This window comes from Vitis riparia, chromosome 16 (assembly GCF_004353265.1).
Source record: "Vitis riparia cultivar Riparia Gloire de Montpellier isolate 1030 chromosome 16, EGFV_Vit.rip_1.0, whole genome shotgun sequence".
In the NCBI taxonomy this organism is placed as follows: Eukaryota; Viridiplantae; Streptophyta; class Magnoliopsida; order Vitales; family Vitaceae; genus Vitis; species Vitis riparia.
In genome coordinates this window covers 14,855,625-14,883,095 of record NC_048446.1, presented here as the reverse complement: position 1 = coordinate 14,883,095, position 27,471 = coordinate 14,855,625, and the positions used below count along the sequence as shown (strand labels likewise).

The following is a 27,471-nucleotide window of genomic DNA, read 5'->3' as shown; positions in this document are numbered from 1 at the left end:
GAATAATAGTAATTTTTGTCTTGACTAGAGTGGGAGAGCCAGAAGTTGAAAAGAGGATTCTTCACTTCTCTCTCATTTAAAAGTGTGCATGAGATTTTTAGCTCACATGAGTCGTAGGTGGTAAAAGAAAGAAGATAAGTTCTTTTTTCGCTTTTGATTACATCAAGTTGGTTGCTTTTATTAAGTTCTGTAATATTTCCAGAAGAATTACAAACTTCGTTATGGAATGAAAGAAATAGGAGAGAGCATTGAAAGATGAAATATAGTTAGATGAAGCAATCAAATCTAACTATATTTGCATGGGCATTAAAACCATGAGAATGAAGTGCAAAGCTGAAAGGATTATCGTGGAGAAAAAATCTTTTCAGGTAGAGTTTGAAGGTTCGAATGGTGGAACTTGGGTATCGGTAACAGAGAGGAGCCGAGGTTTCGTAGTTTCAATAGGATTTGACATGGAGGAGTTGGATTGGCTGATGGAGCATTTGAAGAAAGCTGTGGAGGTGGAGGCTTCCAGGGGTTTTGTACGAAAGATCAGGGGCAAGACTAAGACCCTCTTGATGGAGATATGCTTCAATAACAGAGGGCGGTTCATGAGAATTACAGAATTTGTTACAAAAAGGAAACCTCTCTTTCTTGTCGTCCCCGAGGGCGTCAAAGGGAAAGGATGGGAAGATCTCAGGAAGGCAATTCTATCAGTGCAAGAGTATTCTGAACGAGACGTAGGAGCTTCGAAGGAGAAGAATGGTGATATTCAGATGAATGGGGACACTTTCAGAGGAGGACGGTCATATGCAGAAGTGGTGGCAGAGGCTGGTTTGAGGACTGGAGGTACGTGGTCAGCTGGAAAATGGGCCAGAGCTGTAATATGTGAAAGCCAAGAAAAAGTCCAAGACTGGACTCACGAAGGAAGAGCCATTGCGAGGATGATGGGGATGAAAGGAATGGTGTCCATTAACCCCATTTCCGCTTTTAAAGGATGTTTCTTTGTGAGTTCAACAAGGAGAGCGGAAAGGGTTCACGATCAGGGAAGTCTTTTAGTGAAAGGAAGAATGATTCTGCTAAGGAAATGGTCGCCTAAGGAAAATATGGTGGTTCAAGGAAAGTTCAGGAGGGGCTGGCTAGTTCTGAAAGGTCTCCCTTTCCATTTGTGGGATGAAATCCAGTTGAAGTTCATTTTGAAGCAATGGGGGAGAGTAACGAAGGTGGCAAAGGAAACTTTGAAGTTGGTGGACTTGACGAGGGTGAAGCTGTGGGTGGAGATGCTTCCAAACGTCGTGTTACCAGCGATGCTTGAGGTGGAAGATGGAGAATGGTCCTATACAGTAGCAGTTTCAGTCATCGGAGAAGACGACGATGCCGACGCTGTCACGTCTGAAATCAACTGTAGCAGGAACGAGTGGGTGAGAGTGGGTGGTTGCGTCTCTCAGTTGCCAAAAGTTGCAGAAAGGCTACGAGGCAATGTTAGGGACATCGAGTGCTACAGAAAGAGGAGTCTTCCCCGGGCACGTCATCGGCAATCAAGGATGCGTTTGGCAGAGAAAGGGGAGATAGGAGGAGGATGGAGCAGATCGGGTCCAGCTGATTTTATTGGGCCTGAGAATGAGTCCTCCTCTAAAGCCCACAAGGTTAGGGCCCAAAGTGGGATGAGGCTTAGTGGGCTTCAAGGTGGCCCAAAACCTCAAGCCCACCAGTCTGCATCGACGTCGTCCCTTTCTCCCCAGCGAGATGCTTCTCCTACAAAGGCGATCGCGAAGTTCAGTCTAGATGATGCAAGGGCCGGCGCCGAGGCTTTCTTTGGAGAAGAAGGTCGGGCCGTTGAGCTAAAGGCCCAGTCTCTTCCCAACCCTAGGCCATCGTCAGACAACACCGTGGGCTGTAAGTGTAAAGGCCTGTCGGGTTTGGGCCAAATCTTAGGAGGAATGAAGTCTTCTGAGATGGAAGTCTCGTCGCGAAGGGAAGAGATCGAAGCGAGGAAGGGGAAAGCCCCCACGGTTCACACGAGAGATGCTACGCAGGAGAAAGAGTCGGCAATCTCAAAGAAGACATGGTCTAACCTCTTCCCTCCAAGCGCCGATCGACGACAGGGAGCTCAGTGTCGCAGTGAGCCTATTATCATTCGGGGATCGTCGTCGTCAAGTAAAGACCGCATCTTGGAAGAGGAGTTTGGGATGGGTTTTCAGATGGAGCGAGAAATCATAGTGAATCCTCTCTCCAGATGTCCTCTGACTGGCAATATTTCGAAGGAGGACACCTCGGCGAGCTGCGTGGAAGTCAACCGAGGGCTATTGGGACGAGTGGGGTCTGATCCTCGTGGCTATTCAGACATGGTTTCACCGTCTAAGTCAATAACCAGAGGTAAAGGACCAAACTTTGAGGGGACTTGTGAAATTCCGGGAGCCAAAATCTTGAAGGTATGTCAGCCCTTTTCTTCTCAGCCACCCGAGTCTCCTTCTCTTCCTTTCTGTAGTCCGGATTCTCCCTTGATGAATTCCTCTGGTCCTCTTCTTCCCAATTCAGTCCCTCTTCCTCTGTCTCCTACGGAAAATCAAGGCATCTCAAATTTTTTTTATGAAAAAGGTGGTGTTGACTGTTTAAAATCTGGTGATATCCCTGACCGTGTTGAGGTGGAGAACCAGTGTGCTTTATCTAACCAGATGACCGAGTGCTGTACCCCTAAGGAATCTATTGTCAGGTCGCATAAGGAGGATTCGGATTTCCTTATTGATGGCCTGTCCCCCGGGAAAATGGCCAAAGTGCGAGAGGTATTATGCTCTCTTGACATTAAGGTGTATTCTAGGAGGAAGAATAGAGGCCCCACAGGTTATTGAGACTTGTTGGTTTTGGCTCGAAAGGATAGGGTCTTCGTGTTTTCCCATGAAAATCATAAGCTGGAACGTGAGGGGTTTGGGTTCTAGGAATAAGCGTAGGATGGTTAAAGATTTTCTTAGGTCAGAGAATCCGGATGTTGTGATGATTCAGGAAACAAAGAAGGAGAAGTGTGATAGAAAGTTTGTGGGAAGTGTCTGGACGATCAGAAATAAGGATTGGGTCGCTCTTCCGGCGTCCGGGGCATCAGGTGGGATTTTGATCATCTGGGATTCAAAAAAGCTGAGTAGAGAGGAGGTGGTAATAGGATCTTTCTCAGTCTCAGTCAAGTTCTCTTTGGACGAATGTGGACCCCTTTGGATTTCTGCTGTTTATGGTCCAAATAGTCCCTCACTTAGGAAGGATTTTTGGGTGGAACTTTTTGACATATATGGATTAACTTACCCGCTATGGTGTGTGGGCGGTGATTTTAATGTCATTAGGAGAAGCTCAGAAAAAATGGGGGGTTCTAGCCTAACTCCAAGCATGAGGGACTTTGATAGTTTTATTAGAGAATGTGAGTTGATTGACCCGCCTATTCGGAATGCTTCATTCACTTGGTCGAATATGCAAGAGTCTCCCGTGTGTAAGAGATTGGACCGTTTTCTCTACTCAAATGAGTGGGGGATGCTCTTCCCCCAAGGCCTTCAAGAAGCCTTAATCAGAAGGACATCGGATCATTGGCCAATTGTTTTGGATACCAACCCGTTTATGTGGGGGCCAACACCTTTTAGGTTTGAGAATATGTGGTTACAACACTCTAAATTCAAGGAGAATTTTAAAGATTGGTGGAGTGGGTTTCAAGGAAATGGATGGGAAGGTCATAAGTTCATGAGGAGACTTCAATATGTTAAAGCTAAATTGAAGGAGTGGAATAAGTTTTCTTTTGGAGAGCTTAAAGAAAAGAAAAAAAGTATTCTCAATGATTTAGCTAACTTTGATGCCATTGAGCAGGAAGGGGGTCTCAATCCTGATTTGTTAAGCCAAAGAGCCTCAAGAAAAGGGGAGCTAGAGGAATTAATATTGAGGGAGGAAATTCATTGGAGACAAAAAGCCAAAGTGAAATGGGTCAAGGAAGGGGATTGCAATTCTAAGTTTTATCATAAAGTGGCTAATGGCAGGCGGAATAGGAAATACATCAAGGAGTTGGAGGATGAGAGGGGCTTAGTGCTGAAGAACGCCGAGAGTATCACAGAGGAGATCTTACAGTACTTTGAAAAGCTTTACACAAATCCTACAGGAGAGTCTTGGGGTGTTGAAGGATTAGATTGGTCCCCTATCTCGAATGAGAGTGCGCTAAGGTTAGACTCCCCTTTCACTGAAGAAGAGATTTATAAGGCCATTTTTCAGTTGGATAGGGACAAGGCTCCGGGGCCAGATGGCTTTACTATTGCCGTATTCCAAGAGTGTTGGGATGTGATTAAGGAGGATTTGGTGAGAGTGTTCGCGGAATTTCATAGGAGTGGAATTATCAATCAAAGCACTAATGCCTCTTTCATTGTTCTAATACCCAAAAAGAGTCTGTCAAAGAGAATATCAGACTTTAGACCCATTAGTTTGATTACTAGTCTCTACAAGATAATAGCCAAAGTGCTTTCAGGGCGTCTAAGAGGGGTTTTACATGAGACCATACACTATACTCAAGGCGCTTTTGTTCAAGGGAGACAAATATTGGACGCGGTTCTTATAGCGAATGAGATAGTGGATGAGAGAAGAAGGTCAAGGGAGGAAGGTGTCGTATTCAAAATAGACTTCGAAAAGGCATACGATCACGTGAAGTGGGATTTTTTGGATCACGTGTTAGAAAAGAAGGGGTTCAGTCCTAGATGGAGGAAATGGATGAATGGATGCTTATCTTCGGTATCTTATGCAATCTTGGTGAATGGTAGTGCTAAAGGGTGGGTTAAGGCATCAAGAGGATTGAGACAAGGCGACCCTTTATCCCCTTTTTTGTTTACCTTAGTCGCAGATGTACTGAGTAGGATGCTTATGAGAGCTGAGGAAAGAAATTTGATGGAGGGTTTCAGGGTGGGTAGGAATAGAACTAGGGTGTCCCATTTGCAATTTGCTGATGACACCATATTCTTTTCTAACTCAAGGGAGGAAGAGCTGCAGACTCTGAAGAGTCTTTTGTTAGTGTTTGGGCACATTTCTGGGCTCAAGGTCAATCTTAACAAGAGTAGTATTTATGGCATCAATCTTGATCAGGTTCATCTTTCAAGATTGGCTGAGATGCTCGATTGTAAGGCGTCTGGATGGCCTATTCTTTATCTGGGTCTCCCCTTGGGCGGGAACCCTAAGGCGCATGGCTTTTGGGATCCAGTGATTGAGAGAATCTCAAGTAGATTAGATGGGTGGCAAAAGGCCTACTTATCCTTCGGGGGGAGGATAACTCTTATCCAATCTTGTCTTACCCAGTTGCCAAGTTACTTCCTTTCCTTATTCAAAATTCCCGCTTCAGTGGCTGCAAAAATCGAGAGGTTGCAAAGGGATTTTTTATGGTCAGGGGTTGGGGAAGGCAAAAGGGATCATTTAGTGAGGTGGGATGTGGTGTGCAAACCGAAGGCAATAGGGGGTTTGGGTTTGGGGAATATTTCTTGGAGGAATCTCGCTCTTCTAGGGAAATGGTTATGGAGGTACCCTAGAGAGGGTTCAGCTCTTTGGCATCAGGTCATTTTAAGCATTTATGGTGCTCACTCTAATGGTTGGGATGCTAACACTCTAGTCAGATGGTCACACCGCTGTCCTTGGAAGGCTATTGCTCAAGTCTTTCAGGGGTTTTCTTTGATTACTCGGTTCGTGGTAGGAAACGGGGAAAGAATTCGGTTCTGGGAAGATTTGTGGCGGGGGGACCAACCTTTGGGAACCCAATATCCAAGACTATTTAGAGTAGTTGTGGATAAAAACATTTCTATTTCTTCAGTTCTCGGTCCATCTCGGCCTTTCTTGTGGAATTTGAATTTCCGCCGTAACCTGTCAGACTCTGAGATTGAGGACTTAGAAGGCCTCATGCGCTCTCTTGATGATTTGTATCTCTCTCCTTCGGTCCCAGATGCTAGATTATGGCCATTATCCTCTTCAGGGCTTTTTTCAGTCAAATCCTTTTTTCTAGCATTATCTCAATCTTCTGGATCTCCTCAGAACTTTCCTTCAAAGTTCGTGTGGAAGTCTCAAGTTCCTTTCAAAGTGAAGTCCTTTGTCTGGTTAGTGGCACACAAGAAGGTGAATACTAATGACATGTTGCAAGTGAGAAGACCCTACAAGGCCCTTAGTCCTGATATTTGTATCCTGTGCATGAAGCACGGGGAATCAGCAGATCACCTTTTTCTGCATTGTTCCTTGACGATTGGGTTGTGGCACAGGTTATTTCAGTTAGCTAAGATGGATTGGGTTTCTCCAAGGAGCATATATGACATGATGTCCATCAAATTTCAAGGCTTCGGTAATTCTAAGAGAGGGGTAGTCTTGTGGCAAGCTGCGAGCATAGCTCTAATTCGGGTTGTGTGGTGGGAAAGAAACGCAAGGATTTTCGAGGATAAAGCAAGGAATTCAGAGTCCCTTTGGGACTCTATAGCTTTCCTTGCTTCCCTTTGGGCTTTCTGTTCCAAGGCATTTAAGGGGACTCCCCTTAATGTGATTCAGTTGGATTGGATAGCGGTGTGTTCTCCTTAGGGATTGGTCCTTAGTGGGAGTTCTTTTGTTTTTGTGTTTTTTCCTGTATTTTAGTTGTCTTTGGTGGGAGGATTTCTCATCCTTCTTCTTGTACTTCTTTTTATATTAATATATCTTTGTGGCGTTTCCAATCAAAAAAAAAAAAATAGTAATTTTTGTCTTGTTTATTGGAAATTGATAGAATTCCCTAAGTTGAAGGATTTGGTTGGATTTGGTTGTATTTGGTTAGTTGTATTATAATTGGCTGATTTTATTTCAGTTGGTAAGTGATAGCTAGTATAGTTAATCAACTATTGTATATGACAGGACAAATGTACAAGTGCTAATTAGTTTTACCCAGCATGATATCAAAGCCATATTAGTTTTCGAGCCCGTTTTCTTTCATTTCTTTAGTATCTTGACCCCATCCTTTCTTTAATGTTTTCGTCTGCTGCGTTGTGTTAATCAACTACCCTAGTTCAATATGATTGAACAATCTTCCAACCAAAAATTCCCCAAAACTAGCAAAGGTTTTCAACCAGCAGCATTACCAGCTGCACTGCCACTACAGACAATACAGGATATTCTCTGGGAGTTGAAAACAAGCCTTTACGAAGTTACAGCTTGATCTTTTGTATAAGATCATGGGAAATCAGAGGTTTCCCCATCTTCCACTTCTTATGCATTTGCACAATCAAACACTTGATAAAGCCCTTAATACCTCCACCGTCTCTAATCCTAGCTCCCGGATCATTGATTTAGGAGCCAATGATTATATGGCCGAAGAACTCGATCTTTTCTCATCTTATACACCATGTTCTGGAAAACAAAAGGTGCAGGTTGCAAATGGATCTCTCACCCCTACAAGTGATAGAGGAAATGTATTTATTTCACACAAAATTACTCTCTTGCCTATTGTACATGTTCCTAACATGTCTTGCAATTTATTGTCCATCAATAAACTGAAAAAAGTCTTCAATTGCTTTATAATCTTTCTCCCAAATCACACTGTATTTTTCAGGACCTCACTTTAAGAAAGATGATAGGCAGTGCTAAGGAGAAAAATTGCCTTTACAACTTAGATACCGAGGCAGGAACAGAAATCCAAGCTTAAAAATTAAAGATAATGAAGTAAAGGGAGCAAGAGAAGAATATTGGTTAATGCATGAGAGATTAGGACACCCAAGTTTCTTTTACTTACAATGGTTATGACCTAAGTTGTGCATCAATTTAGATCATTCTAAACTTAAGTGTGAAGGATGTGAGTTGGGAAAAAGCCATCATCTTCCCTATCATTTGGGTAACAAAAAAGTGAAAGTCGTTTCTCTATTATCCATACTAATGTTTGGAGAGCCTAACTAGTAACTTTTTTTCTTTAGGACTGGGTGGTTTATTAGTTTATTGTTGACTGCAGCAGGACTGCATTGGGTATACCTCTTAAAGGCAAAATCTAAAACTATTCCCACTTTCAAATATTTTTACACAATGATCCAAAATCATTTTTTGTGCACAGGTGAAGCTGACTAAATTTGATAATGGAGTGAGTATTTCAATGAGAATCTTAGGTTCATTTTCACAGAAGGGTATTATTCACCAATCTACTTGTGTTGATACTCCCCAACAAGATGGGGTGTCAGAAAGGAAGAAAAGACATTTGTTAGAGGTAGCTTGGATGCTTATGTTTGCTTGGAATCTTACTAAACAGTTTTGGGGAGAAGTTATCCTTGTAGCAGCCTACTTAATAAATGGAATACTTTCAAAAGCCCTTGACACGAAAACTCCTATTGGAATCTTGAAACAATATATTTCTCATATGCCATGCCTTGGATCACTTCCTCCAAAAGTTTTTAGCCCAACTACTCTTGTTCATATCCCAATCAAAGATTGATCTAAACTTGTAAAGCCATTAACTGTATTTCTTAGACTACTCTCCCAATAAAAAAGGTAACAACTGTTGTCACCCACCTTCTCGAGAAAAAATTCATTACAATGGAAGTTAGTTTCTTTGAAAAACAACCTTATTATGAGAAAACTGATCTTCAATGAGAGAAATGGCAATTGGAAGATTAGTCTCAAGCTTGGTTAATACCTTTGCCAATGCCTACTTTGGAAAATAAGAAAACAGTGGGAGAATATGAAGAAAAGAGGGAAGGTCAACAGAATCTCAGAGATGCTGAAACTGCTGAAAGAGAGATGTCAAACAGAAATTCGAAGTAACTTGTCTACTGAAGAAGACCTCAGGAAACTAAGAACAAGGCCCTATCTCTTTTGTACACAGTTAGTCATCAACTGCTGAAGGAGGTATTTATCCCTCATAATTCTACTCTTAAATCCTAACAATACTACTTTAGTGTTCGATACTGCCCTGGACATTCCTATAACCATTTGAAAAGGTGTTAGGAATAGTACCAAGCATCTGCTCTCCAATTATTTGTCCTATCACAGGTGAACAGCAAGCGCAAGACCTTCACCACTCATTAAACCTTGGGTTCAGTTCCCAAAAATACGCAAAAGCACTTGCTGATCCTAAGTGGAAGGAAGCTATAAATGAAAAAATGAAAGCTCTGTGCACGAATGATACTGGGACATAGTTGATCTGCCTAAACGGAAGCACCCGGCTTAATGTAAGTGGGTGTTTACCATCAAATACAAGACTGATGCTTTTATGGAAAGATAGAGAGCAAGATTAGTCCTAAAGGATTTACACAAACCTACGGAATTGACTACCAGGGAACCTTTGCACATCTTGCAAAGATGAACTCTATTAGAATCCTACCATCTGTTGGTGCAAATTAGGACTAACAACTTCAACAATCCAATGTAAATGACAAGACTCAAGAACCCTTTCTTGCATGGAAATATTGAAGAAAAGGTCTTCATGGATCTACTTCTAGGTTTAAAGGGACAATTCAGGAGTGGATAAGCATGCAAGCTGAAAAAAAAAAATCATTATATAGGTTAAAACAATCTCCAAGGGATGGTTTCAAAGATTTGCTCAATCACTCGTCAAATTTGGGTACCAGCAAAGTCAAGGAGATCATACTTTGTTCATCAGATGATCATCTAGAAAAAGGATGACTATTCTTATTGTTTTATATTGATGATATAAAACAATATAAAACAATATAAAAAATGAAATTGGCCAAGGACTTTGAGATGACTTAGAGGGGATACAGAAACCAAACATGAAATTGGCCAAGGACTTTGAGATCAAATATTTGAGAAATTTCAAATATTTTCTCGACATTAAAGTAGCAAGATCAAGAAGGGAATCTCTGTATCTCAAAGGAAGTAAACTGTTCATTTATTAAATGAAACTAGAACATTAGGGTGTAAACGTACAAATACCCTTATAAATCATAATCATAAGTTGGAAGCAATAATGGAAGGAGTACCAATTGATAAGGGAAGATATCAAAAACTGGTTGGCAAGTTAATTAATTTCTCTCTCACAAGGCCACACATTGCATATGTAGCAAGCATGTATGTCAATTTATGAATGCTCCTTGGGAAGGCCACATGGAAGTCATGATGAGGATCTTAGGATATCTAAAGGCTACTTCAGACAAGGGTTGTTACTCTCCAAAAATAATCACATTATGCAGAGTCTTATATCGATGTAGACTGACGAGGATCAATGATTGACAGAAGGTCAACTCCTAAATATTATACCTTTGTGGGAGGTAATCTGGTGACTTGGAGGAGTAAAAAGCAACCTATAGTAGCTAGATCAAATGTTGAGGCAAATTTTGAGCTATGGCCTTAGGTATTTGTGAACTCGTGTGGATAGAGACTTTGCTAAAGGAATCGCAAGTAGAGATTAAAAGCCTTATTAGGTTGTATTATCACAACAAAACAGCAATAAGAATAGCTCATAATCATGTTCAACATGATAGAACCAAATATATATTAAAATAGACAGGCCTTTCATCAATGAGAAGATTGATAGTGAACTGATTTGTACTCTTGTTGTCTCATCTAAGCTGCAGTTAGCTGACAGTTTCAAAAAAAGAGTTCTCAGTCCAAGTTTCAGTTCAATGACAAAAAAAAAAAAAAATTCACTTTATAATGACCGATTTGTTATATTCCTTTTTGTATCACCCCTTATTCATTTTATACATATTCCTTGTGCTCTGGGAAGAGAACAAAAGAAAATTCTTTAGGAGATTTACTACCAGAAGAAATCTAAAACTAATTGAATTGCTCTGCCATCTAAATATGCATGAAGAAAAGGACATCATGTAGATAGTAGATGTTCTTTTTATGGATGTCGGTTTTCCATGTATGCAGGGGCGGATCCAATCCATGCCTAGGATGGGCATATGCCCCCCCTGAAATTTTTAAAAAGAATATTAGCATAGAGGGATTTGAACCCTTCCTCATGAATAGGTAAAGAATCACTTGTTACCACTAGACTAACTACACATACTTTTTGTTCATTTTTTGCTCTCCCTGAAATTAATAGCTAGATTTGCCCCCCCTCAAGCCATTTGCTCGCTCCGCCACTGCATGTATGCTTGGGTCCTCTAGCAGGTTTCTATAATATACTTATTTTACTCATTAAGGAAAAACAATTCTACTTATCTTTTTATCAGAAAAAACAATTTTCTTTTGTCCATTACAGTTTACATAGATGCTAAAAACTTAAAGATTGCTAACTAGAGAAACCCTTGAGTTTCTATAGTGGCAAACAACAAATTCTCCTCTCCCCCCACCCCTTATCCTCCCAAATGCACAAACTTAAGAGTGCATTTAATATGCAGGAATGGAAATGGGAATGGAGATGAATTATAAGACCATGTAGAAAAAAGGAATTAAAATCATAACAAGAATGGATTTTGGTTTCCATGAGAATAAATTTTGATTCTTACTCTCATTTCTAATAAGTAACCCAAACACATTTATAAATAGGAAATGGAATGAATTTTTCTCATTCACTATTCCAACATTCCAGACATGCCCTCAATGCCTATAGGACAGGAGGTGCAATCCTGATGCATAGGCTTGGAAGCATGCAAGGAACACTTAGAAAACAAAGGAAAAGAAAATCAAGAAGACTAACGCATTCTGAACAAATGCCTCATGCTATCCCAAGTCCATCAATTAAATCTAAAAAGACAGTTTCTCTTCCTCCATAGTTTCCTTTGACTAAAAAACAATAAAGACTTGAGGAATAATGGTTTTCAGTGTCAACTCAGAGATATCTAGATCTTCACAATATGGTTGGACACAAAGTCCTTCATAGAATGGCTTGATTACAATCACAAGCAAAAAAAAAATTGATAAGTAAACAAACCAAATCTATTAAAAATGTTACATGAAGGCACACCAAAGTACACAGGTCATACACAAAAGAAGCCAAGAAAGAAAAACAGAAAAGAAGGGCAACAAAAACCAACCATCCCTTCTAGGAGATTCTAACCAATCTATTAAATCTAATATGGTTAGGGAGCCACCATCTATGTATATCCTAATCCACTACAAAAGATAACAAAGAAAAAAGAACTTTAGCGCATGATCAGACATTTCTTTGCTTTCAAAAGATCTTGGATTCCTCTCCTTCCATAATGTTCAAAATACACACAAGGGAATAACCCTCCAAACTTTCTTCCACTTTTTACCCGTGAAGGAACCTTGCCACCCTAATAGAGTCTCTTTTACCAAACATGGTAACACCCATTCAACTGTAAACAACGAGAAAATCAAAATCCATAATCCTTAAGCTCGGGCACAATGGAGGAGAATATAGTTTACCAACTCTTACTCTTCCATATAAAGAAAGCAACGGTTCACCAAAGACCATCCTCTTCTTTGTAACTTGTCCAACATCAAAACCTTTTCCTAAGAAGCCTCCTAAGCAAACAAACCTACTTTGGTCAGGACCATGGAGTTCCAAATAACTTTTGTATGGAAAGCAACCACTCTTTCCTACCCTAAAAAAGAGTATAAGGATATAACAATAAATTTACCCTTCTTAGCATCCATCTATTCCAGCCTATCGTCTTAATTCCCTCTTACGACCTTTCCTTAGAGCCTCAAGAGAAACTCCTCAACCCTTTCCAACTCCCAATCATTCAAATTCCTTGAATAGCAGGGATTCCAAAGTCTTCCTTAACCCTGTTGGTCCCAAACATTCACCACTCAAGCATCCTTTGTCAAGAATGTGAAATATCATGGTTTTAAAAACCGGTCCGACCATCGGCCAGTCACAATTCCAATCTGGTCTAGTGAATTGCTGGCGGATGGTTGAACAGGAATCGAACCGGATGAACCAACGGTCAAACCAGCGAATCGGACAGTTCAACCATTTTAATTTTTTCTTTTTTTACCCCATCAAAATGACGTCGTTTTGCTGAGTATAAAAGGTTTATTTTCAACCCCCCCATGGCCGCCCCTCCTCTAGCTCCAGCTGCCCACTGTCACCGCCGGCCCACCATCACTGTCGGCACGCCTCAACCATGCTCCTCCCCCACCTTCCTACTGCGGCACTGCTCCTCTTCTCCTTCCTTTTCCAACTGCGTGCGTCTCCACCCTAACCAACCCCCCCCCCCCCCCCCCCCCCCCCCCCCCCCCGCTACTACACACTACCCCTCTTTCCCCAACGGCACCGCCCTCTTCCCCCTTCCCACCTCCAGGGCAACACATCCCAATTTTCCCATTTAATTTCCAGATTTTTTTTATTTACCGTATTACTTATTAGTTTATATCAATTATTATTTATTTTATTTCATATTTATTATTTTTTAACTTTATGATTTTAAAACTTGTGACATTAATTTAAATTAATGAAAACATTATAATTTTAAATAAATTTCTGATTTTAAAATAAGTTTTTGATTTAAAATTAAATTTTAAATTTTCTAATTCTAAATTAAAATTCCGGTTTTAATTTAAATTTCTAATTTGAAACTAATTTTTTTATTTTCAAATAAAATTTTAATTTTTAAATCATATATAAATTATCATTTTATTTTAATAATATATAAATTATATATTTATGATGTCACCGGTCCGACCGTCGGTCCGATCGGTGAACCGGTAACTTTTCTGATTCAATGACCGATCCGGTTCTAAAAACATTGTAAAATATGAGGGAAAAGATTCTCTTCACCACACCATATATCTTCCCAAAACCTCATCTTTCTACATTGTCCATACTAAAAAAGGTTCTTTCATTGATGATGCCTAACTCTCTCGACGATCTCCCACAATCTAACCTCAAAACAAACCATCACTACTTTTCCTAAAACACCAAGTTGGCTCCTCTTCCCCATACTTCTTAATAGTAACCCTCTTCCAAAGAGGTTCATTCTTTGAGGCAAACCTCTACAACCACTTTTCTAAACAAATTTTAGTTTAGAATTGAAAGGTTTCTAACCCCAAGGCCTCCATTACATTTCTCCTTACAAGCAATATTCTATCTCACTAGATGCAACTTTTCACTAAAGAACTGTCACCCCACAAGAAGTCCCTCTGGATCTTCTCAAGCCTTAAGCATACCCTCTTAGGCAAAACAAAAAGAGCCATTTGGTAAATGGGAAGGCTTGCCAAGGTACTTTTGATTAGAGTAAGCCTCCCACCTTCAAATAGATATTGTCTTTTCCATATAGTCAGCCTCTTGTGAACTAAGCTTCCCCTTCCTACAACCCAACCCAACCACTGATTCCTCAACGATAGGAATATTGCCCATTGGAATTAGCTTGCTTTAAAATAAGATATACTATTTGATCTTGGTTTGCTTCACAAAAGATAAGAAGGTCATTTGCAAATAAAAGGTGTGACACTTCCTCACCTTCACCTCCCCTACCACTTAACATGAACCCCAAAATGTAACCTCCCTCCTTTGCCCTGTTCAACGAACAACTGGGCCCCTTCATGGCTTAAACAAAGATAAGGGGAAAGAGGATCCCCTCGCCTTAAGCCCCAAGAACTTTAAAAAAAAACTAGTGGGAGTTTTGTTCACCACCATTGAAAATCAGGCAATAGAAATACATCATTTGATCCAACCAATCCATTCTTTACCAAACACCATTTTGTTGAAATTTCTAGAAAACAGGCCAAGTTTACATAGTTATAGGCCTTTTTTATATTCAACTTGCATATTATGTCATTCAAACCATTCTTTAGCCTTGCGTCTATTGCTTCAATGACTATTAGAATTGCATCCAATATTTATCTTCCTTCAACAAAATCATTTTAAGAGATTGAAAAAATCGAAACCACCACTTTCTTCAACCTTTTTGCCAACACCTTACAAAGCCACCTGCCAAAACCTCCCACAAAGCTAATACTAATAGGCCTAAAGTCTTTCAAGACCTTCCCACCAAAAACGTGGCATTTAAACTTCTTTCAAAAGATCCAAAATCATAGAACTCCCTGAAGAAACTCATCACTTCATTCTTTACAAAATCCCAACATTATTGCAAAAACGCTATAAAGAAACCATGAAGCTCTACCGCCTTATCCCCCCACACATCTAATGGAGAGCATAAAGAACATTCTCCTTGGAAAACGGGACCTTCATAGCCTCAACAACATCTCTACTCAAAATCCCCAATGACAATCCAATGATTCTTGGCCTCCATTCACCAAAATCACATAAAAGGCTACTAAAAGACTAAGTTACCCCTTCCTTTATCTCACAAGCAAAAAAATAACAAAGAAAGGACAATCAATATAATGCTCAAGATAGAAACAAGGAGTCCAACCTAACCAACCTATGAGGTTGTCATGGGGAACAGTTGAATAATTCAACTAAAAAAAAACAATTCTAGCATGAAAAACAATATCATCTATAATTTGGTATCATAAATGCAAACTTAAGCTTCATTCAGTAGTAGGGTCTAATGATTTCGTAAAACAATGACAAGAATGCATAGACAGTTAGTAGAGATCGAGAGAGAGAGAGAGAGAGAGAAACCACAGATATAACCTGTTATCTGCAGAGACAGCATAGTTGTTCAAAGCCAATGCACATGATGCTGACTGTTAAAGCAAACACCAATGAATGATCAGATATACGTATATGAACTTTTAGACTTAGATGACAAAGACTAGTAGCAATCAAAACCCAAAAAAGGGAAGAGGGAAGAAGAATTGAAGCAGGAAATTAGCACATTAACAGTAAAAATGAAAGGAGAAAAGAATTATGAAGCTGAGAGATTACACTGCCATAAAATGGAAGAAGTCTACCTGGCTATGGTAATGAATAGAATTTGCACTAATTACAACAACTCCACCAATTGGAGAAGGCACTGGAAGAAGCTTGTAAGCATCATGTGGGAGATTCTGATAACAAGGACAAACAAAATGCAAGTAAATCTAAGAAATCTTTCGCTCTTATAGAACTTTTACAGCCAAGACCAATATAGACCCTCTCCTCTCTTAACATGAACAACAGCATACAAAAGCAAATACAGAATGTTTATCATTTCAAATTTTGATCCAAATTTCACTGATGATCAAAATTTTAAACTTCAACTCAAAGAACCCAAGGTTCGCATGAAAATTTTGGAATTGAAAAGGACGACCCAAAAATGTCCTGGTTTTATTGCATCAAACAGCATCTTTTATGCCGATAATTATTTTTAGGCAATAAGATGTAGTATTATGCTAGATATAGTTTCATTAACAAACAAAATGAGAGTTTCATGATTTAGAGATTTTTCAGATCTTGCCCATGGCCAAAATTGGAAGTCTCGGTATCATAACAAGGATTTTCTTAAATAATGGATAAGAAATGACAGCTATAGAACAAATTTGGTGATCTTGGATTTGTCATATCAACTCCCCTGGGCATTGAAATGACAGCTATTATTGTTGTGATTGAGCACCAAGATTCTACCACCATTGCAAGTTCTGATAAAGGACAATGCAAATACCATTGGTGAAGGAAATCCATAATAATCCCATTCTATTAGTCAACTGCAACATATACTAAAAGAAATATAAAAAGATCTTTTTTATTGTTAGCTCTACTAATTTTATATTTATTTAACATAAATAATTGGCCAATATGACAATAAGGTGACCAAGCCACAACCCATCCTTCAGTAAGAGAGACACATGAACAACATGCAATCACACCCAAGCAAATAGTTCAGGGGACAAGTTTTGGCTCCTGGACATTGCATCACCAGTCTATCCAGAACATTAGGTCTTGAGTTATTTGTTTGTAAGAATTTATAACAAAGTTTGAGCCGCAAAGGAAAAAATATTATTTTTTTAAATTCCCTCTCTGTCACAAGCAATTTGCTAATATGGATTCATTTAAACCAACATCAAATGAACAGTTCAGAAATTCAAGAACCAAATGGTAATGAATCATGCAAATGGTAGCCAACTATGCTAGATGAAGAAGAAACCCTGCTTTGATATCTATTACTCCATTCTCCCTTTATAAGGGTCTCAGTTAAACCAGCAATATTCCTTGAGTGTTTTATCAATTGTTAAACATGTTTATGAAGTTCAAAACTTACAACAGCAGACCATATGAGAGGATGCTGCTTCAAAGTTGTACTAATACTAAGCGCAGAAATCATGCAAGTATGATGCTTCCATGAGACACGCCCAGCCCAAGTAAGCTCCCTCTCATGAAGAATTACCATCACAGGCTCAATATAACCTACAAAACAGATTATCAAATTCAGGCATTGATCATCATCATATGGAGTGGTTCAAAGGCAGCAACAAATTTGCATTAATTTGTACTCACCATGTACAAATGTGAAGTCTTTTACATGTTTCATGTCCAAATCTCTTAGACTGATTACGTACGATGATTCAACACGAGCAGAAACTGCACTTCCAGAACTCAAAGCCTCCTCATCCCCAACCAAACCATAACCAGCCTAACAATTAAAATCCAAAATTGAAATTGGAATAGAAAGAAATGCTTGAAAGGTTGAACTTAATTCTTTCACAAATGTATGAAAGGAAAGGCTCCTATTTTTCAAGAAAGAATCATTCGTAACATAATGCAAACCAACAGACATCTGTTGAAGTCAACCAGGACAGGCCAGAACCGTGTAAATAAGATGGATGGGATTAGTTTGGAAAGTTGTAAATATTTGATTTAATTAGTTAACTGTATCCCTAATTCAAAGGGATTGTTTAATTAGTCTTATCCCTGATTTATAGGGATTGTTTTATATCTTTTCTAGGGATCAGTATCTCAGTTTTGTGGGGATTTATTGACTGTTGTCAGCTTATATATTTTCCCTTGTATGTTGCTAAATTACTTAATAACATTCTCATCTTTTCACATGGTATCAAAGCCAAATTTGGCTCCTTGGGATATTTTCTTTTCAACCTTCATTGCTTAATATTTTTTTCCAAGTGCTTGCTGTCTTGTTCATTAAAATTGCTGCAGTGCCCAATCTTCCTCTTTTTTATCCAAAACAGAGTACCTTGAAGCCATATTTTACCTATTTATTTCAGCCTTCATTGCCAATTGCAAAGGTTTTTTTTAGCCCAAAAACTCTCTTGTTCGCCTTATTTTCTTTGGCCTTCATTACCCAGAATTTTTTCTCTCTCTTTTCCCTCACAACATCATCAGGTCTGATGCAACTGAGGTATCCAACACGCCTAAGATTCAAGTGACAGAGACACCTAGCACAGTTTTAGCCAGAGATTTGCAGAATATTCAACCAAGTTATTGGTTGAATGGAAAAAACTACTTGAAGTGGTCTCAATTTGTTTCAATCTTTCTGAAGAGAAGGACAAATTAAGTCATCTCCTTGGAAAGGGTCCAAAACGAGGGGATCAGAAATTCGACGCCTCGGATGAAGCTAATTCTATGGCAATATCATGGCTATGGAATTCGATGATGCTTGAAGTGATACCTGCATGTTCCTGGAGACAGCAAAGGATACTTGGGACATGTGTAGACAAACATATTCAAAGGTTCGTGATACTGCCCAAATCTATGATATCAAGATCACAATCTCGACTACTAAATAGGGTAATCGCTCTATTAGTAAATACTTCAATATCTTGCAAAACTTGTGGCAAGAATTGGATCATTTTCAATGCATAGAGATGAAATGTAATGAAGATGCTGCCATTCCTAACAGATTTATGGGGACAGAATTTATACTTTTCTTGTTGGATTAAATGCTGAATTTGCTGCTATTAGAGTCCAAGTTCTTGGACCCTAAGGAAAAAAAAATAAAACATGGGAATTGGTTAAGCTACCTAGGGAGAAAAAAAAGGGGGGGGGGGGGGGGGGGGGGGGGGGAGGATGGGATGTAGATGGGTCTTTGCTGTGAAATATAAGGGAGATGAGTCAATTGAACGGTTTAAGGCTAGGCTGGTGGCTAAAGGGTATACTCAAACCTATGGAATAGATTATCTTGGGGGGGGGATGGGATGTAGATGGGTCTTTACTGTGAAATATAAGGGAGATGAGTCAATTGAACGGTTTAAGGCTAGGCTTGTGGCTAAAGGGTATACTCAAACCTATGGAATAGATTATCTTGAACACAGTGAGGATTTTGTTGTCTCTAGATGCCAACCAATGAAGAATTTTTTTTTTTTTTTTTATAGGTAAGAAGAGATCTTTTTTTTTTTTGATAGGCAAACACACAACAAAAATATATTAGAAAAGGGCACCTTGAGGCTGACCCAAGGAAGAGATCTATTAAGAAGAGGAGCCAAAAGAGCGACTCAAGATATACAATACCTATACACCCATTACCAAACCGCCCAAAAAAGTACAAATAAACAAGCACCCAGCTGGGTCAAAAAACAACCTTAGCTAGAACCCAACCAATCAATAAAACTGACTATAGTTAGAGGGCAATCATCTATAAACAACTTGGCCTCTGACCAAAGGGAAAAAAAAAAAAAAGTATTTGAATCTCTGGATTGACAGCACATCATCATTGAAAGTCAATCTATTTCTCATCTTCCAAACCGTCCAAAAAATGTAAAGAGGAGTTGCTCTCCACACCTTCTTGCACTTTTTGCCCACAAATGAACCATGTCAACTAAGGAGAGTCTACTGAGAAAGGCAACATTCATGACACCCCAAACAAAGTAAACAGCAAATCCCATAAGCCCCTTGTTTTTGTACAATGAAGGAGAAGATGGTCTATAGTCTCTTCCTTCTCATGACACAAAAAGCATCTATTTGCCAAGGCCCACCCTCTTTTTTGAATTAAATCCAAGGTTAAAGTTTTGCCACATGTAGCCTCCCAAGCAAAGAAGCTAATCTTGGGTTGCACCCACACGTTCCAAATGCAACTTGAAGGAAAAGGAGAAGACTTGCCCGACTCAAGAGCAAACCTTCTTACATGGCAATCTTGATGAAGAAATCTACATGAAAGGTCCTCTAGGTTTTGAGTTAGAAAGTAACAAGGTGCTAAATTGAAAGAGGCGCTTTAAATGTTCAAGCAATCCCTTAGAACTCGGTTTGGTAGATTTGCCAAATTGATAAAAGTTATGAGATATAAGCAAAGTCAAGGTGATCACACACCGTTTATTAAATATTTGGCTTTAGGGGGAGTTACTACCTTATTGGTTTATGTAAATGGTATAGTTGTAACAGGAGAAGGCTCAAAAAGTAGAGAAGCTTCAAGAAAATGTCTAGTTCAAGAATTCGAAATAACAACTTAGCAAGTTGAAATACTTTCTTGGCATTGAAGTTGCTCACTCTCGGCATGGGATTTTCATATCTCAACAAAGTATGTGTTGGATTTGTTAAGTGAGACAATAAAACTTAGGTATAAACCAATGGAAACTCCAATCAAACAAAATCATAAGCTTTGTGAAGCTAACGAAGACACGGTGGTGGATAGAGAGTCCTATCAAGGGCTAGTTGGTCAATTGATTTATCTTTCACGTACAAAACCAAAGATAGCCTATGCAATAGGAGTGATGAGTCAATTTATGCATAATCCCAAAAAAGTCCATCTCCAAGTAGCACTTCGGATTTTATGAATCTCAAGGGAACTTTGGGACAAGGAATATTATTCAAGAAATGAGAAAAACTAACTCTAAAAGACTGCACAGTTGTAGACTATAAAGAATCTATTGATGATAGAAGATCAACATCAGGCTATTGTATTTTTCTTGGTGGAAACATTGCAATTTGAAGGAGAAAAAACAAAATGTAGTTGTTATGTCAATTGCAAAGATTGAATTCAGGGCAATGGCATTAGGAGATTCTAAACTTTTGTGGATAAAATCATCTTAGAAGATCTATAGGTTGCATTTGGCCTATAGTTGGGGGGGAAGTGATGCAGGTGTTTAAGGAGCCCCATTTGCAAAACGCTGTTTTTTTGAAGCCTTAATGCAACCTTCTTAGTGCTTATCCCGAAGAAAGAGGGGGCTAGTGACGTTCAGGATTTTAGGCCTATCAGTCTTGTGGGGAGTCTTCATAAAATTATTGCCAAAGTCCTAGCAAATAGGCTTAAAAGAGTGATGGGAAAAGTGGTCTCAAACAGTTAGAATGCGTTTGTGGGAGGGAGGTAGATTTTGGATGCAGTTTTAATAGCTAATGAGGCGATTGACTCAAGGAAACGAAGCGTCGGTGCAGGTTAAGTGTGTAAATTGGACATTGAAAAGGCTTATGATCACGTAAACTGGAGGTTCCTTCTTTCAGTTTTGGAGAAAATGGGTTTTGGACACAAGTGACGAAACTGGATTTTATTTTGCATTTCAACTGTGAGAATGGCAGTTTTAGTGAATGGCACTCCCACAGAATTCTTCTCAACGTTTAGAGGCCTAAGGCAGGGAGACCCACTATCACCTTATCTATTTGTGCTAATTATGGAAGTTTTTAGCAGTTTAATATCAAGAGCTGAGGAGAAAGGCTTCATTAGGGGCTTTAAGGTAATGGGGAGACGTGGAGAAAGGGTTTCAGTTTCCCATCTGTTGTTTGCAAATGACACTCTTCTTTTTTGCGAGGATAACAAGGACCAATTGGATTTTTGGAAGTGGGTTGTTATTTGTTTTGAAGTGGTATTAGGCCTAAAAATAAACATGCAGAAAAGTGAAATTATTCCAGTTGGGGGCATGGAGGATGTGGACAGAGCAACTGCGGTTTTTGGGTGTAAAGTAGGGAATCTCCCTACTACTTATCTAGGTTTACCTCTTGGAGCCCCTCATAATTCGTGTAGAGTTTGGGATGTTGTAGAGGAAAGATTCAAGAGAAAATTGGCTACGTGGAAAAAACAATATCTTTCTAAGGGAGGTCGTCTTACCCTCATTAAAAGCACTCTCTCAAATCTCCCCATCTATTTTTTGTCGCTTTTTGTAATCCCAAGGAAAGTGAGACTTAGATTGGAGAAAATTCAAAGGGAGTTTTTGTGAGGAGATTTAGAGGAGAAAAGGAAGATCCATTTGGTAAGATGGGCAGTTATTTGCAAAGATAAGAGGCATGGAGGGTTGGGGTTAAGGCATTTGAAGGTTTTCAATCATGCTTTGCTTGGAAAATGGCTTTGGAGATTTCCTCTAGAGAGGGAGAGTTTTTAGAGGAAAGTCATTGTTGGTAAATTTGGAGAGAAGGAAGGGGGTTGGACCACTAGAGAGGTGAGGGAGTCTTATGGGACGGGCCTTTGGAAAGACATTAGAAAGGGTTGGGAGGAGTTCTTTCTTAGAACTAGTAATCGTATTGGTACTGGTAGACGCACAAGATTTTGGTGGGACATTTGGGTTGGAGATTCTAAGCTAAAGCATCTTTTCCCTTTGCTGTTCAGAATTGCAAGCCATAATTCTGCTATAGTGGCTGATCTTTGTGGGAGACAAAGAGGTGGTGGTGGGGGTTGGGAGATGCACTTTAGAAGATCCTTCCAAGATTGGGAATTGAAGGAGGTGACTCGGTTTTTGGAACATATTTCTGCAGTAAAGGTTCCAAAAGGGTAAGATTCTTTAGTTTGGAAGATTGAGAGGAAGGGAAAGTTTAATGTTAAATCTTATTATAGGTGTTTAAAAGATGAAAATAGCCCCTTATTTCAAGCCAAAGAGGTTTGGGGTTCGTATGCCCCTTTTAGAACTCGTTTTTTTGCTTGGGAAGCAGTTTGGGGTAAAATTTCTACTGTAGATATGTTAATGAGGAGGGGTTGGTCTATGGTTAATAGGTGCAATCTTTGTAAAGAGAATGAGGAATCAACGGACCACATCCTAATTCATTGTGGTAAGACAAGGGAGTTTTGGACTTTGTTGCTTTCTTCTTTTGGGGTGATGTGGGTGTTCCCGGCTTCAGTCAGAAATCTGCTTCTAGAATGGAAAATTAAGGGCCTAGGGAAGAAAAGGAGAGCAGTTTGGAGATTGGTGCCTATTTGTCTTTTTTGGTGCATTTGGGGAGAATGAAACCGAAGAACGTTCCAAGAGGAAGAGATGTCAGATACTTGCTTGAGGAACCTCTTTTTTCGGTCTCTTCTTAAGTGGTCTCAACAGTTTCTAGACTTGGACTATCTCTCTTTTCTGAATTTTTTGGGTGATTAGCTTGTTGGTTAGCTTTTTCCTCTCTAGGTTCTTTCTTTCTTTTGTTGCTTTGTTTTTGGCTTTCTTTGTATACTGCCTGTGTACAAAGGGCGCGCTCCCTGTTTTGGCGTGTTTTAATTTTTTCTCTCTTTGTCTATCAAAAAAAAAAAAAAAAAAGGTTGCGTGGGAAGGACCTATGAAACGTTATTGTGATAACAAGTCAACAATCAACATTGCACACAAACTTGTGCAACATGACTGGACCAAACACATCAAAGTTGACAAAGTTGCAATTTTAAGGGGTACAAACTTGCAATTTTGCTTTTAATTTTTTAAAAATTCTTAATTAATTAGATGACATTTTTCAGTTAGAGAGGGATAAAGCGTCGGGGCCTGATGGTTTTACCATTGCAATGTTTCAAGATTGTTGGGATGTGATCAAGGAGGATTTAGTGAGGGTGTTTGCAGAGTTTCACAAAAGCGGGATTATTAATCAAAGCACTGATGCCTCCTTCATTGTTCTTTTGCCCAAAAAAAGCCTTACAAAGAAAATCTCAGACTTTAGACCTATTAGTTTGATCACTAGTCTCTATAAGATAATAGTCAAAGTTCTATCAGGGCGTTTAAGAGGGGTTCTACATGAAACTATCCATTCTACTCAAGGTGCTTTTGTTCAAGGGAGACAAATTTTGGATGCAATTCTTATAGCCAATGAGATAGTGGATGAGAAAAGACGATCAGAGGAGGAAGGAGTTGTCTTCAAAATTGACTTTGAAAAGGCTTACGACCATGTGAGTTGGGATTTTTTGGATCATGTGTTGGAGAAAAAGGGGTTTAGTCCTAGATGGAGGAAATGGATGAGAGGTTATTTGTCCACGGTCTCTTTTGCAGTTTTAATGAATGGAAACGCTAAAGGGTGGGTCAAGGTATCTAGAGGATTAAGACAAGGTGACCCTTTATCCCCTTTGTTATTTACTTTAGTCGCAAATGTACTGAGCAAGATGTTGTTGAGAGCAAAGGAAAGAAATTCGTTGGAGGGTTTTAGGGTTGGTAGGAACAGAACAAGGGTGTCCCATCTGCAATTTGCAGATGATACCATTTTCTTTTCTAACACTCGTGAGGAAGAACTACAGACTCTCAAGAGTTTATTACTAGTGTTTGGGCATATTTTTGGGCTTAAGGTTAACCTTGAAAAGAGTAATCTTTTTGGCATCAATCTTTATCAGAATCATCTTTCTAGATTGGCCGAGTTGCTTGATTGCAAGGCTTCTGATTGGCCTATACTCTACCTAGGTCTTCCTTTGGGAGGGAATCCAAACGCTTGTGGCTTTTGGGATATAGTGATTGAGAGAATCTCGCGGAGATTAGATGGGTGGCAAAAGGCTTACTTATCTTTTGGAGGTAGGATAACTCTTATTCATTTTTGCCTTACCCACATTCCTAGCTACTTTCTCTCCTTGTTTAAGATTCTTGCTTCAATGACTTATCTTTTGAGAGATTGCAAAGGGATTTCTTATGGTCAAGGGTTGGGGAAGGTAAAAGAGATCATCTTGTTAGTTGGGATGTAGTGTGTAATCCGAAGGTAAAAGGGGGATTTGGATTTGGGAAGATTTCTCTAAGGAATCTCGTTCTATTAGGGAAATGGTCGTGGAGGTACCCTAGGGAGGGTTCAGCTCTATGGCATCAGGTCATTTTATCCTTTTTGGATGTACCTAGCCTTTTCATCTTGAAGGATTGCTTATCCTTCTTAGATTCTTTATATCATTGAATCAATAAAAAATTGATTCTTATAAAATTAAAAAATTTCAAATTTTAAATTTTAAAAATAAATAAATAAATAAAAATCATGAGAAACCCAAAATAAAAGACAATCCACCTATTAACCAGATGTTAGAGATCATAAGAACCATGTCTATCGGAAAAAAATTCATAGGATCATAGGTCTCCACATGAAAACCTCTATCAGACCAGCACTCTCCATCCTCTAGGAGCACTTACTTGTACATAAAAGGGTAAGAGAGAGGATGTCCAGTCATTACCTATTACTCCTCACACAATTTTTGATACATCGTCACTGATCATAAGCAGAAAGGGCATGAAATACACTAATTGACCACTTTCTCAATCATACAGCTTATCCTACCTAACAAATACGATAAAATCATACCAACTAATATGATCATCAGCCTTCTTTATGTCCATCTCATGGACTAAACTCTTAAATGCGCCTTCCTGCGACCAACCATTCATAAGAGGTCTCTAACCAAAATATAATTCATGCAAACTCATGGCCAACACCCATGCTAAAAGAGGATACCACCTTCAATAAACCATGGCAAACTTGTTTTTCATCTTTTATGTTAATCACTTGAAGTTTATTCAGAGCACTTTTGCTTGCATTTAGTTGAAAATGAACAAGCTAATGGGTGGTATTGGGCTGAAAATCCTCTTCTTTCACTCATAAGCATAATGAGCTAAAAATCTTAGTTAAAAGCATGTTTTCTCTCAAATCAGAAAGAGAAAGGAGCCATCCATGATTGCCCTTCCTAGTATAGTTGCACCTTAATAAAATACATTTATTTACCATTGTGACCCCCAACTTCAGTATTCACATTATCTATCCTTCCAAGGGCAGCAATTTGGAGGAAAATTTTATCGCCCCTATGAGGCATACAACCATGTAAGCTAGTCAGCTTGAGAATTATGCTTCAACTTATTGTCCCTTTTTCTCTATCTCAGCTTAGTTTCAACAGCCTATTCTATCCTATCCTCAGAACCTCCCTAACAAACTTTTGACAGCTATACCAATAATAACACCATTTGAGAGGAAGAACATTTTATTGCCCATTTACAGCATGGAATCAGACAACCGAGCCTTTTTCTTAACAATGGTAATTCTAGACTTTTGTTGACTCAGACTAGAAGGATTCCTGCTCCTTCAACCCTTCTTTTACTTATTTCTATTATTATGAATCATTTGTTTCTGATAAGATGAACAACTAATACATGGGAAGTGTACGAAAGCCATAACACAACTATTCACAATAGTGGCTTCCCAGTGGAATTGAAAACACCAACTAAATATCAAGAAAAAGACAGAATTGCAATGGCACTAAAAGTAAATAACTGACACTCTTGAGAAGTATTCCACTCCATTAAAAGCTTCTGCAATCTTTCCTTTCTAACAAATGCAACAAAACAATAAAAACAAAATTTTCCCAAAGGATAGCCCAACTCTTCAAGCCTTAGCATCCATCTCCCAACCAAAATGAGAGCATCATTGAGAACCATCCACTCCATCCTAAATCCACACAGTAGGACTAATGGAATCACCCTTTGCTAACCTCCACTGTGGACATGGAAAAGACACCAGCATGTCCTTTCTTATTCAAAAGCATGCATCCTCTGTATAAATCAACCACAAAGGCGCCAAGAAATCCATACCTCAATCATGCAAGTTTGTATAAAAGGTTGGGAACCAAATTTCAGTAAGACTGAATCAGAACATCATTAGTTTGTCCTTATTGGATGCTACATGGAGAAGTTCAGGATACTTCTAACAATGGAACAACCAGGCAATTCATCACAAAAATGGTATTCTCCAAGTTTCATCCTAGACCCTTCACCTGCCACACAGTAAATTTTTTCTTGGAGAGGCCAATTTTCAAATTACTATACAAAGGTTGTGATGGGAACCTGATCATTCTGTTGGGTTGACACCCCTGAAACATCAGAAGGAACATGCTATATTTGGTTATGATGTTGCTGACTTGGGAGCCGGAAAGACATGCAGTTCTATGAATAAGCATTGATGCTCTAATGATAGAACCAGAAGGTTGTTCTTTCACTTAATAACTCAACTTCCACTCTCCATATGGAAGCTCAATTATGTAGGAGTCTTACAGTTAGATGAACTCCCAGGTATTGAGCATTAAGAGGTCTGATCTGGTCCAAAACCATACACAATATTGGTACACTATGTGACAAGTGTGTTCAAGGAGAACTATTTTCTATAAGAAATCCAAAAAATTATAGTAAGGTGGAAAGTGTTTCAGCCAGATTGCCTGAGTATAGGTGGAAAGTGTTCCAGCCAGATTGCTTGAATATAGAAAGAACCATAAAGAATTTGAGAAATGACTATGTTTCCTCAACACTATATAATAAAATTAAGTTAAAAGAACGAAGATCACTAAGTAGTATCGATGCAAAAAGCAACCTGAGAAGCCTTAAGTATTATCATTTGCAAACCATAAACAAGAACGCCTGAACACCTGCCCTGAGGATCAACTTTTACCAATGGACCTCTTGCAAAAGATTCATGACCTCTTTTCAAATGAAACCACTCCGGACCCTCAAAACAGTGCATAGAGCTGAAAAAAGGGTAAACATAAATCAGAAAGCACTGCACTAAAAAAATAAATGATAAAAATAAAAAAAATAAAAAAGTAGATGGACTAATGTAAGAGTCAGATGAATCTAAAAATGGGAATTTCATCTTGCATCATGAGCCCCAGAACGAGCATGATG

The 27,471-nt window shown here is 39.0% G+C and overlaps 1 protein-coding gene across 2 annotated transcripts in view; it reads right to left on the bottom strand.

Moving 5' to 3' along the window:
* LOC117933576 (cleavage and polyadenylation specificity factor subunit 1) overlaps window positions 1-27,471 on the bottom strand; it is a 104,678-nt gene that overhangs the window by 52,612 nt on the left and 24,595 nt on the right. For both annotated transcript variants that reach the window (XM_034855003.1, XM_034855002.1), the window contains exons 3-7: window positions 27,161-27,314; window positions 17,231-17,366; window positions 16,995-17,140; window positions 15,709-15,804; window positions 15,449-15,501 (exon numbers count right to left, since the gene is read on the bottom strand). In XM_034855003.1, coding sequence (XP_034710894.1) covers window positions 15,449-15,501; window positions 15,709-15,804; window positions 16,995-17,140; window positions 17,231-17,366; window positions 27,161-27,314 — 585 coding nt within the window. The remainder of the gene's footprint in view (window positions 1-15,448; window positions 15,502-15,708; window positions 15,805-16,994; window positions 17,141-17,230; window positions 17,367-27,160; window positions 27,315-27,471) is intronic.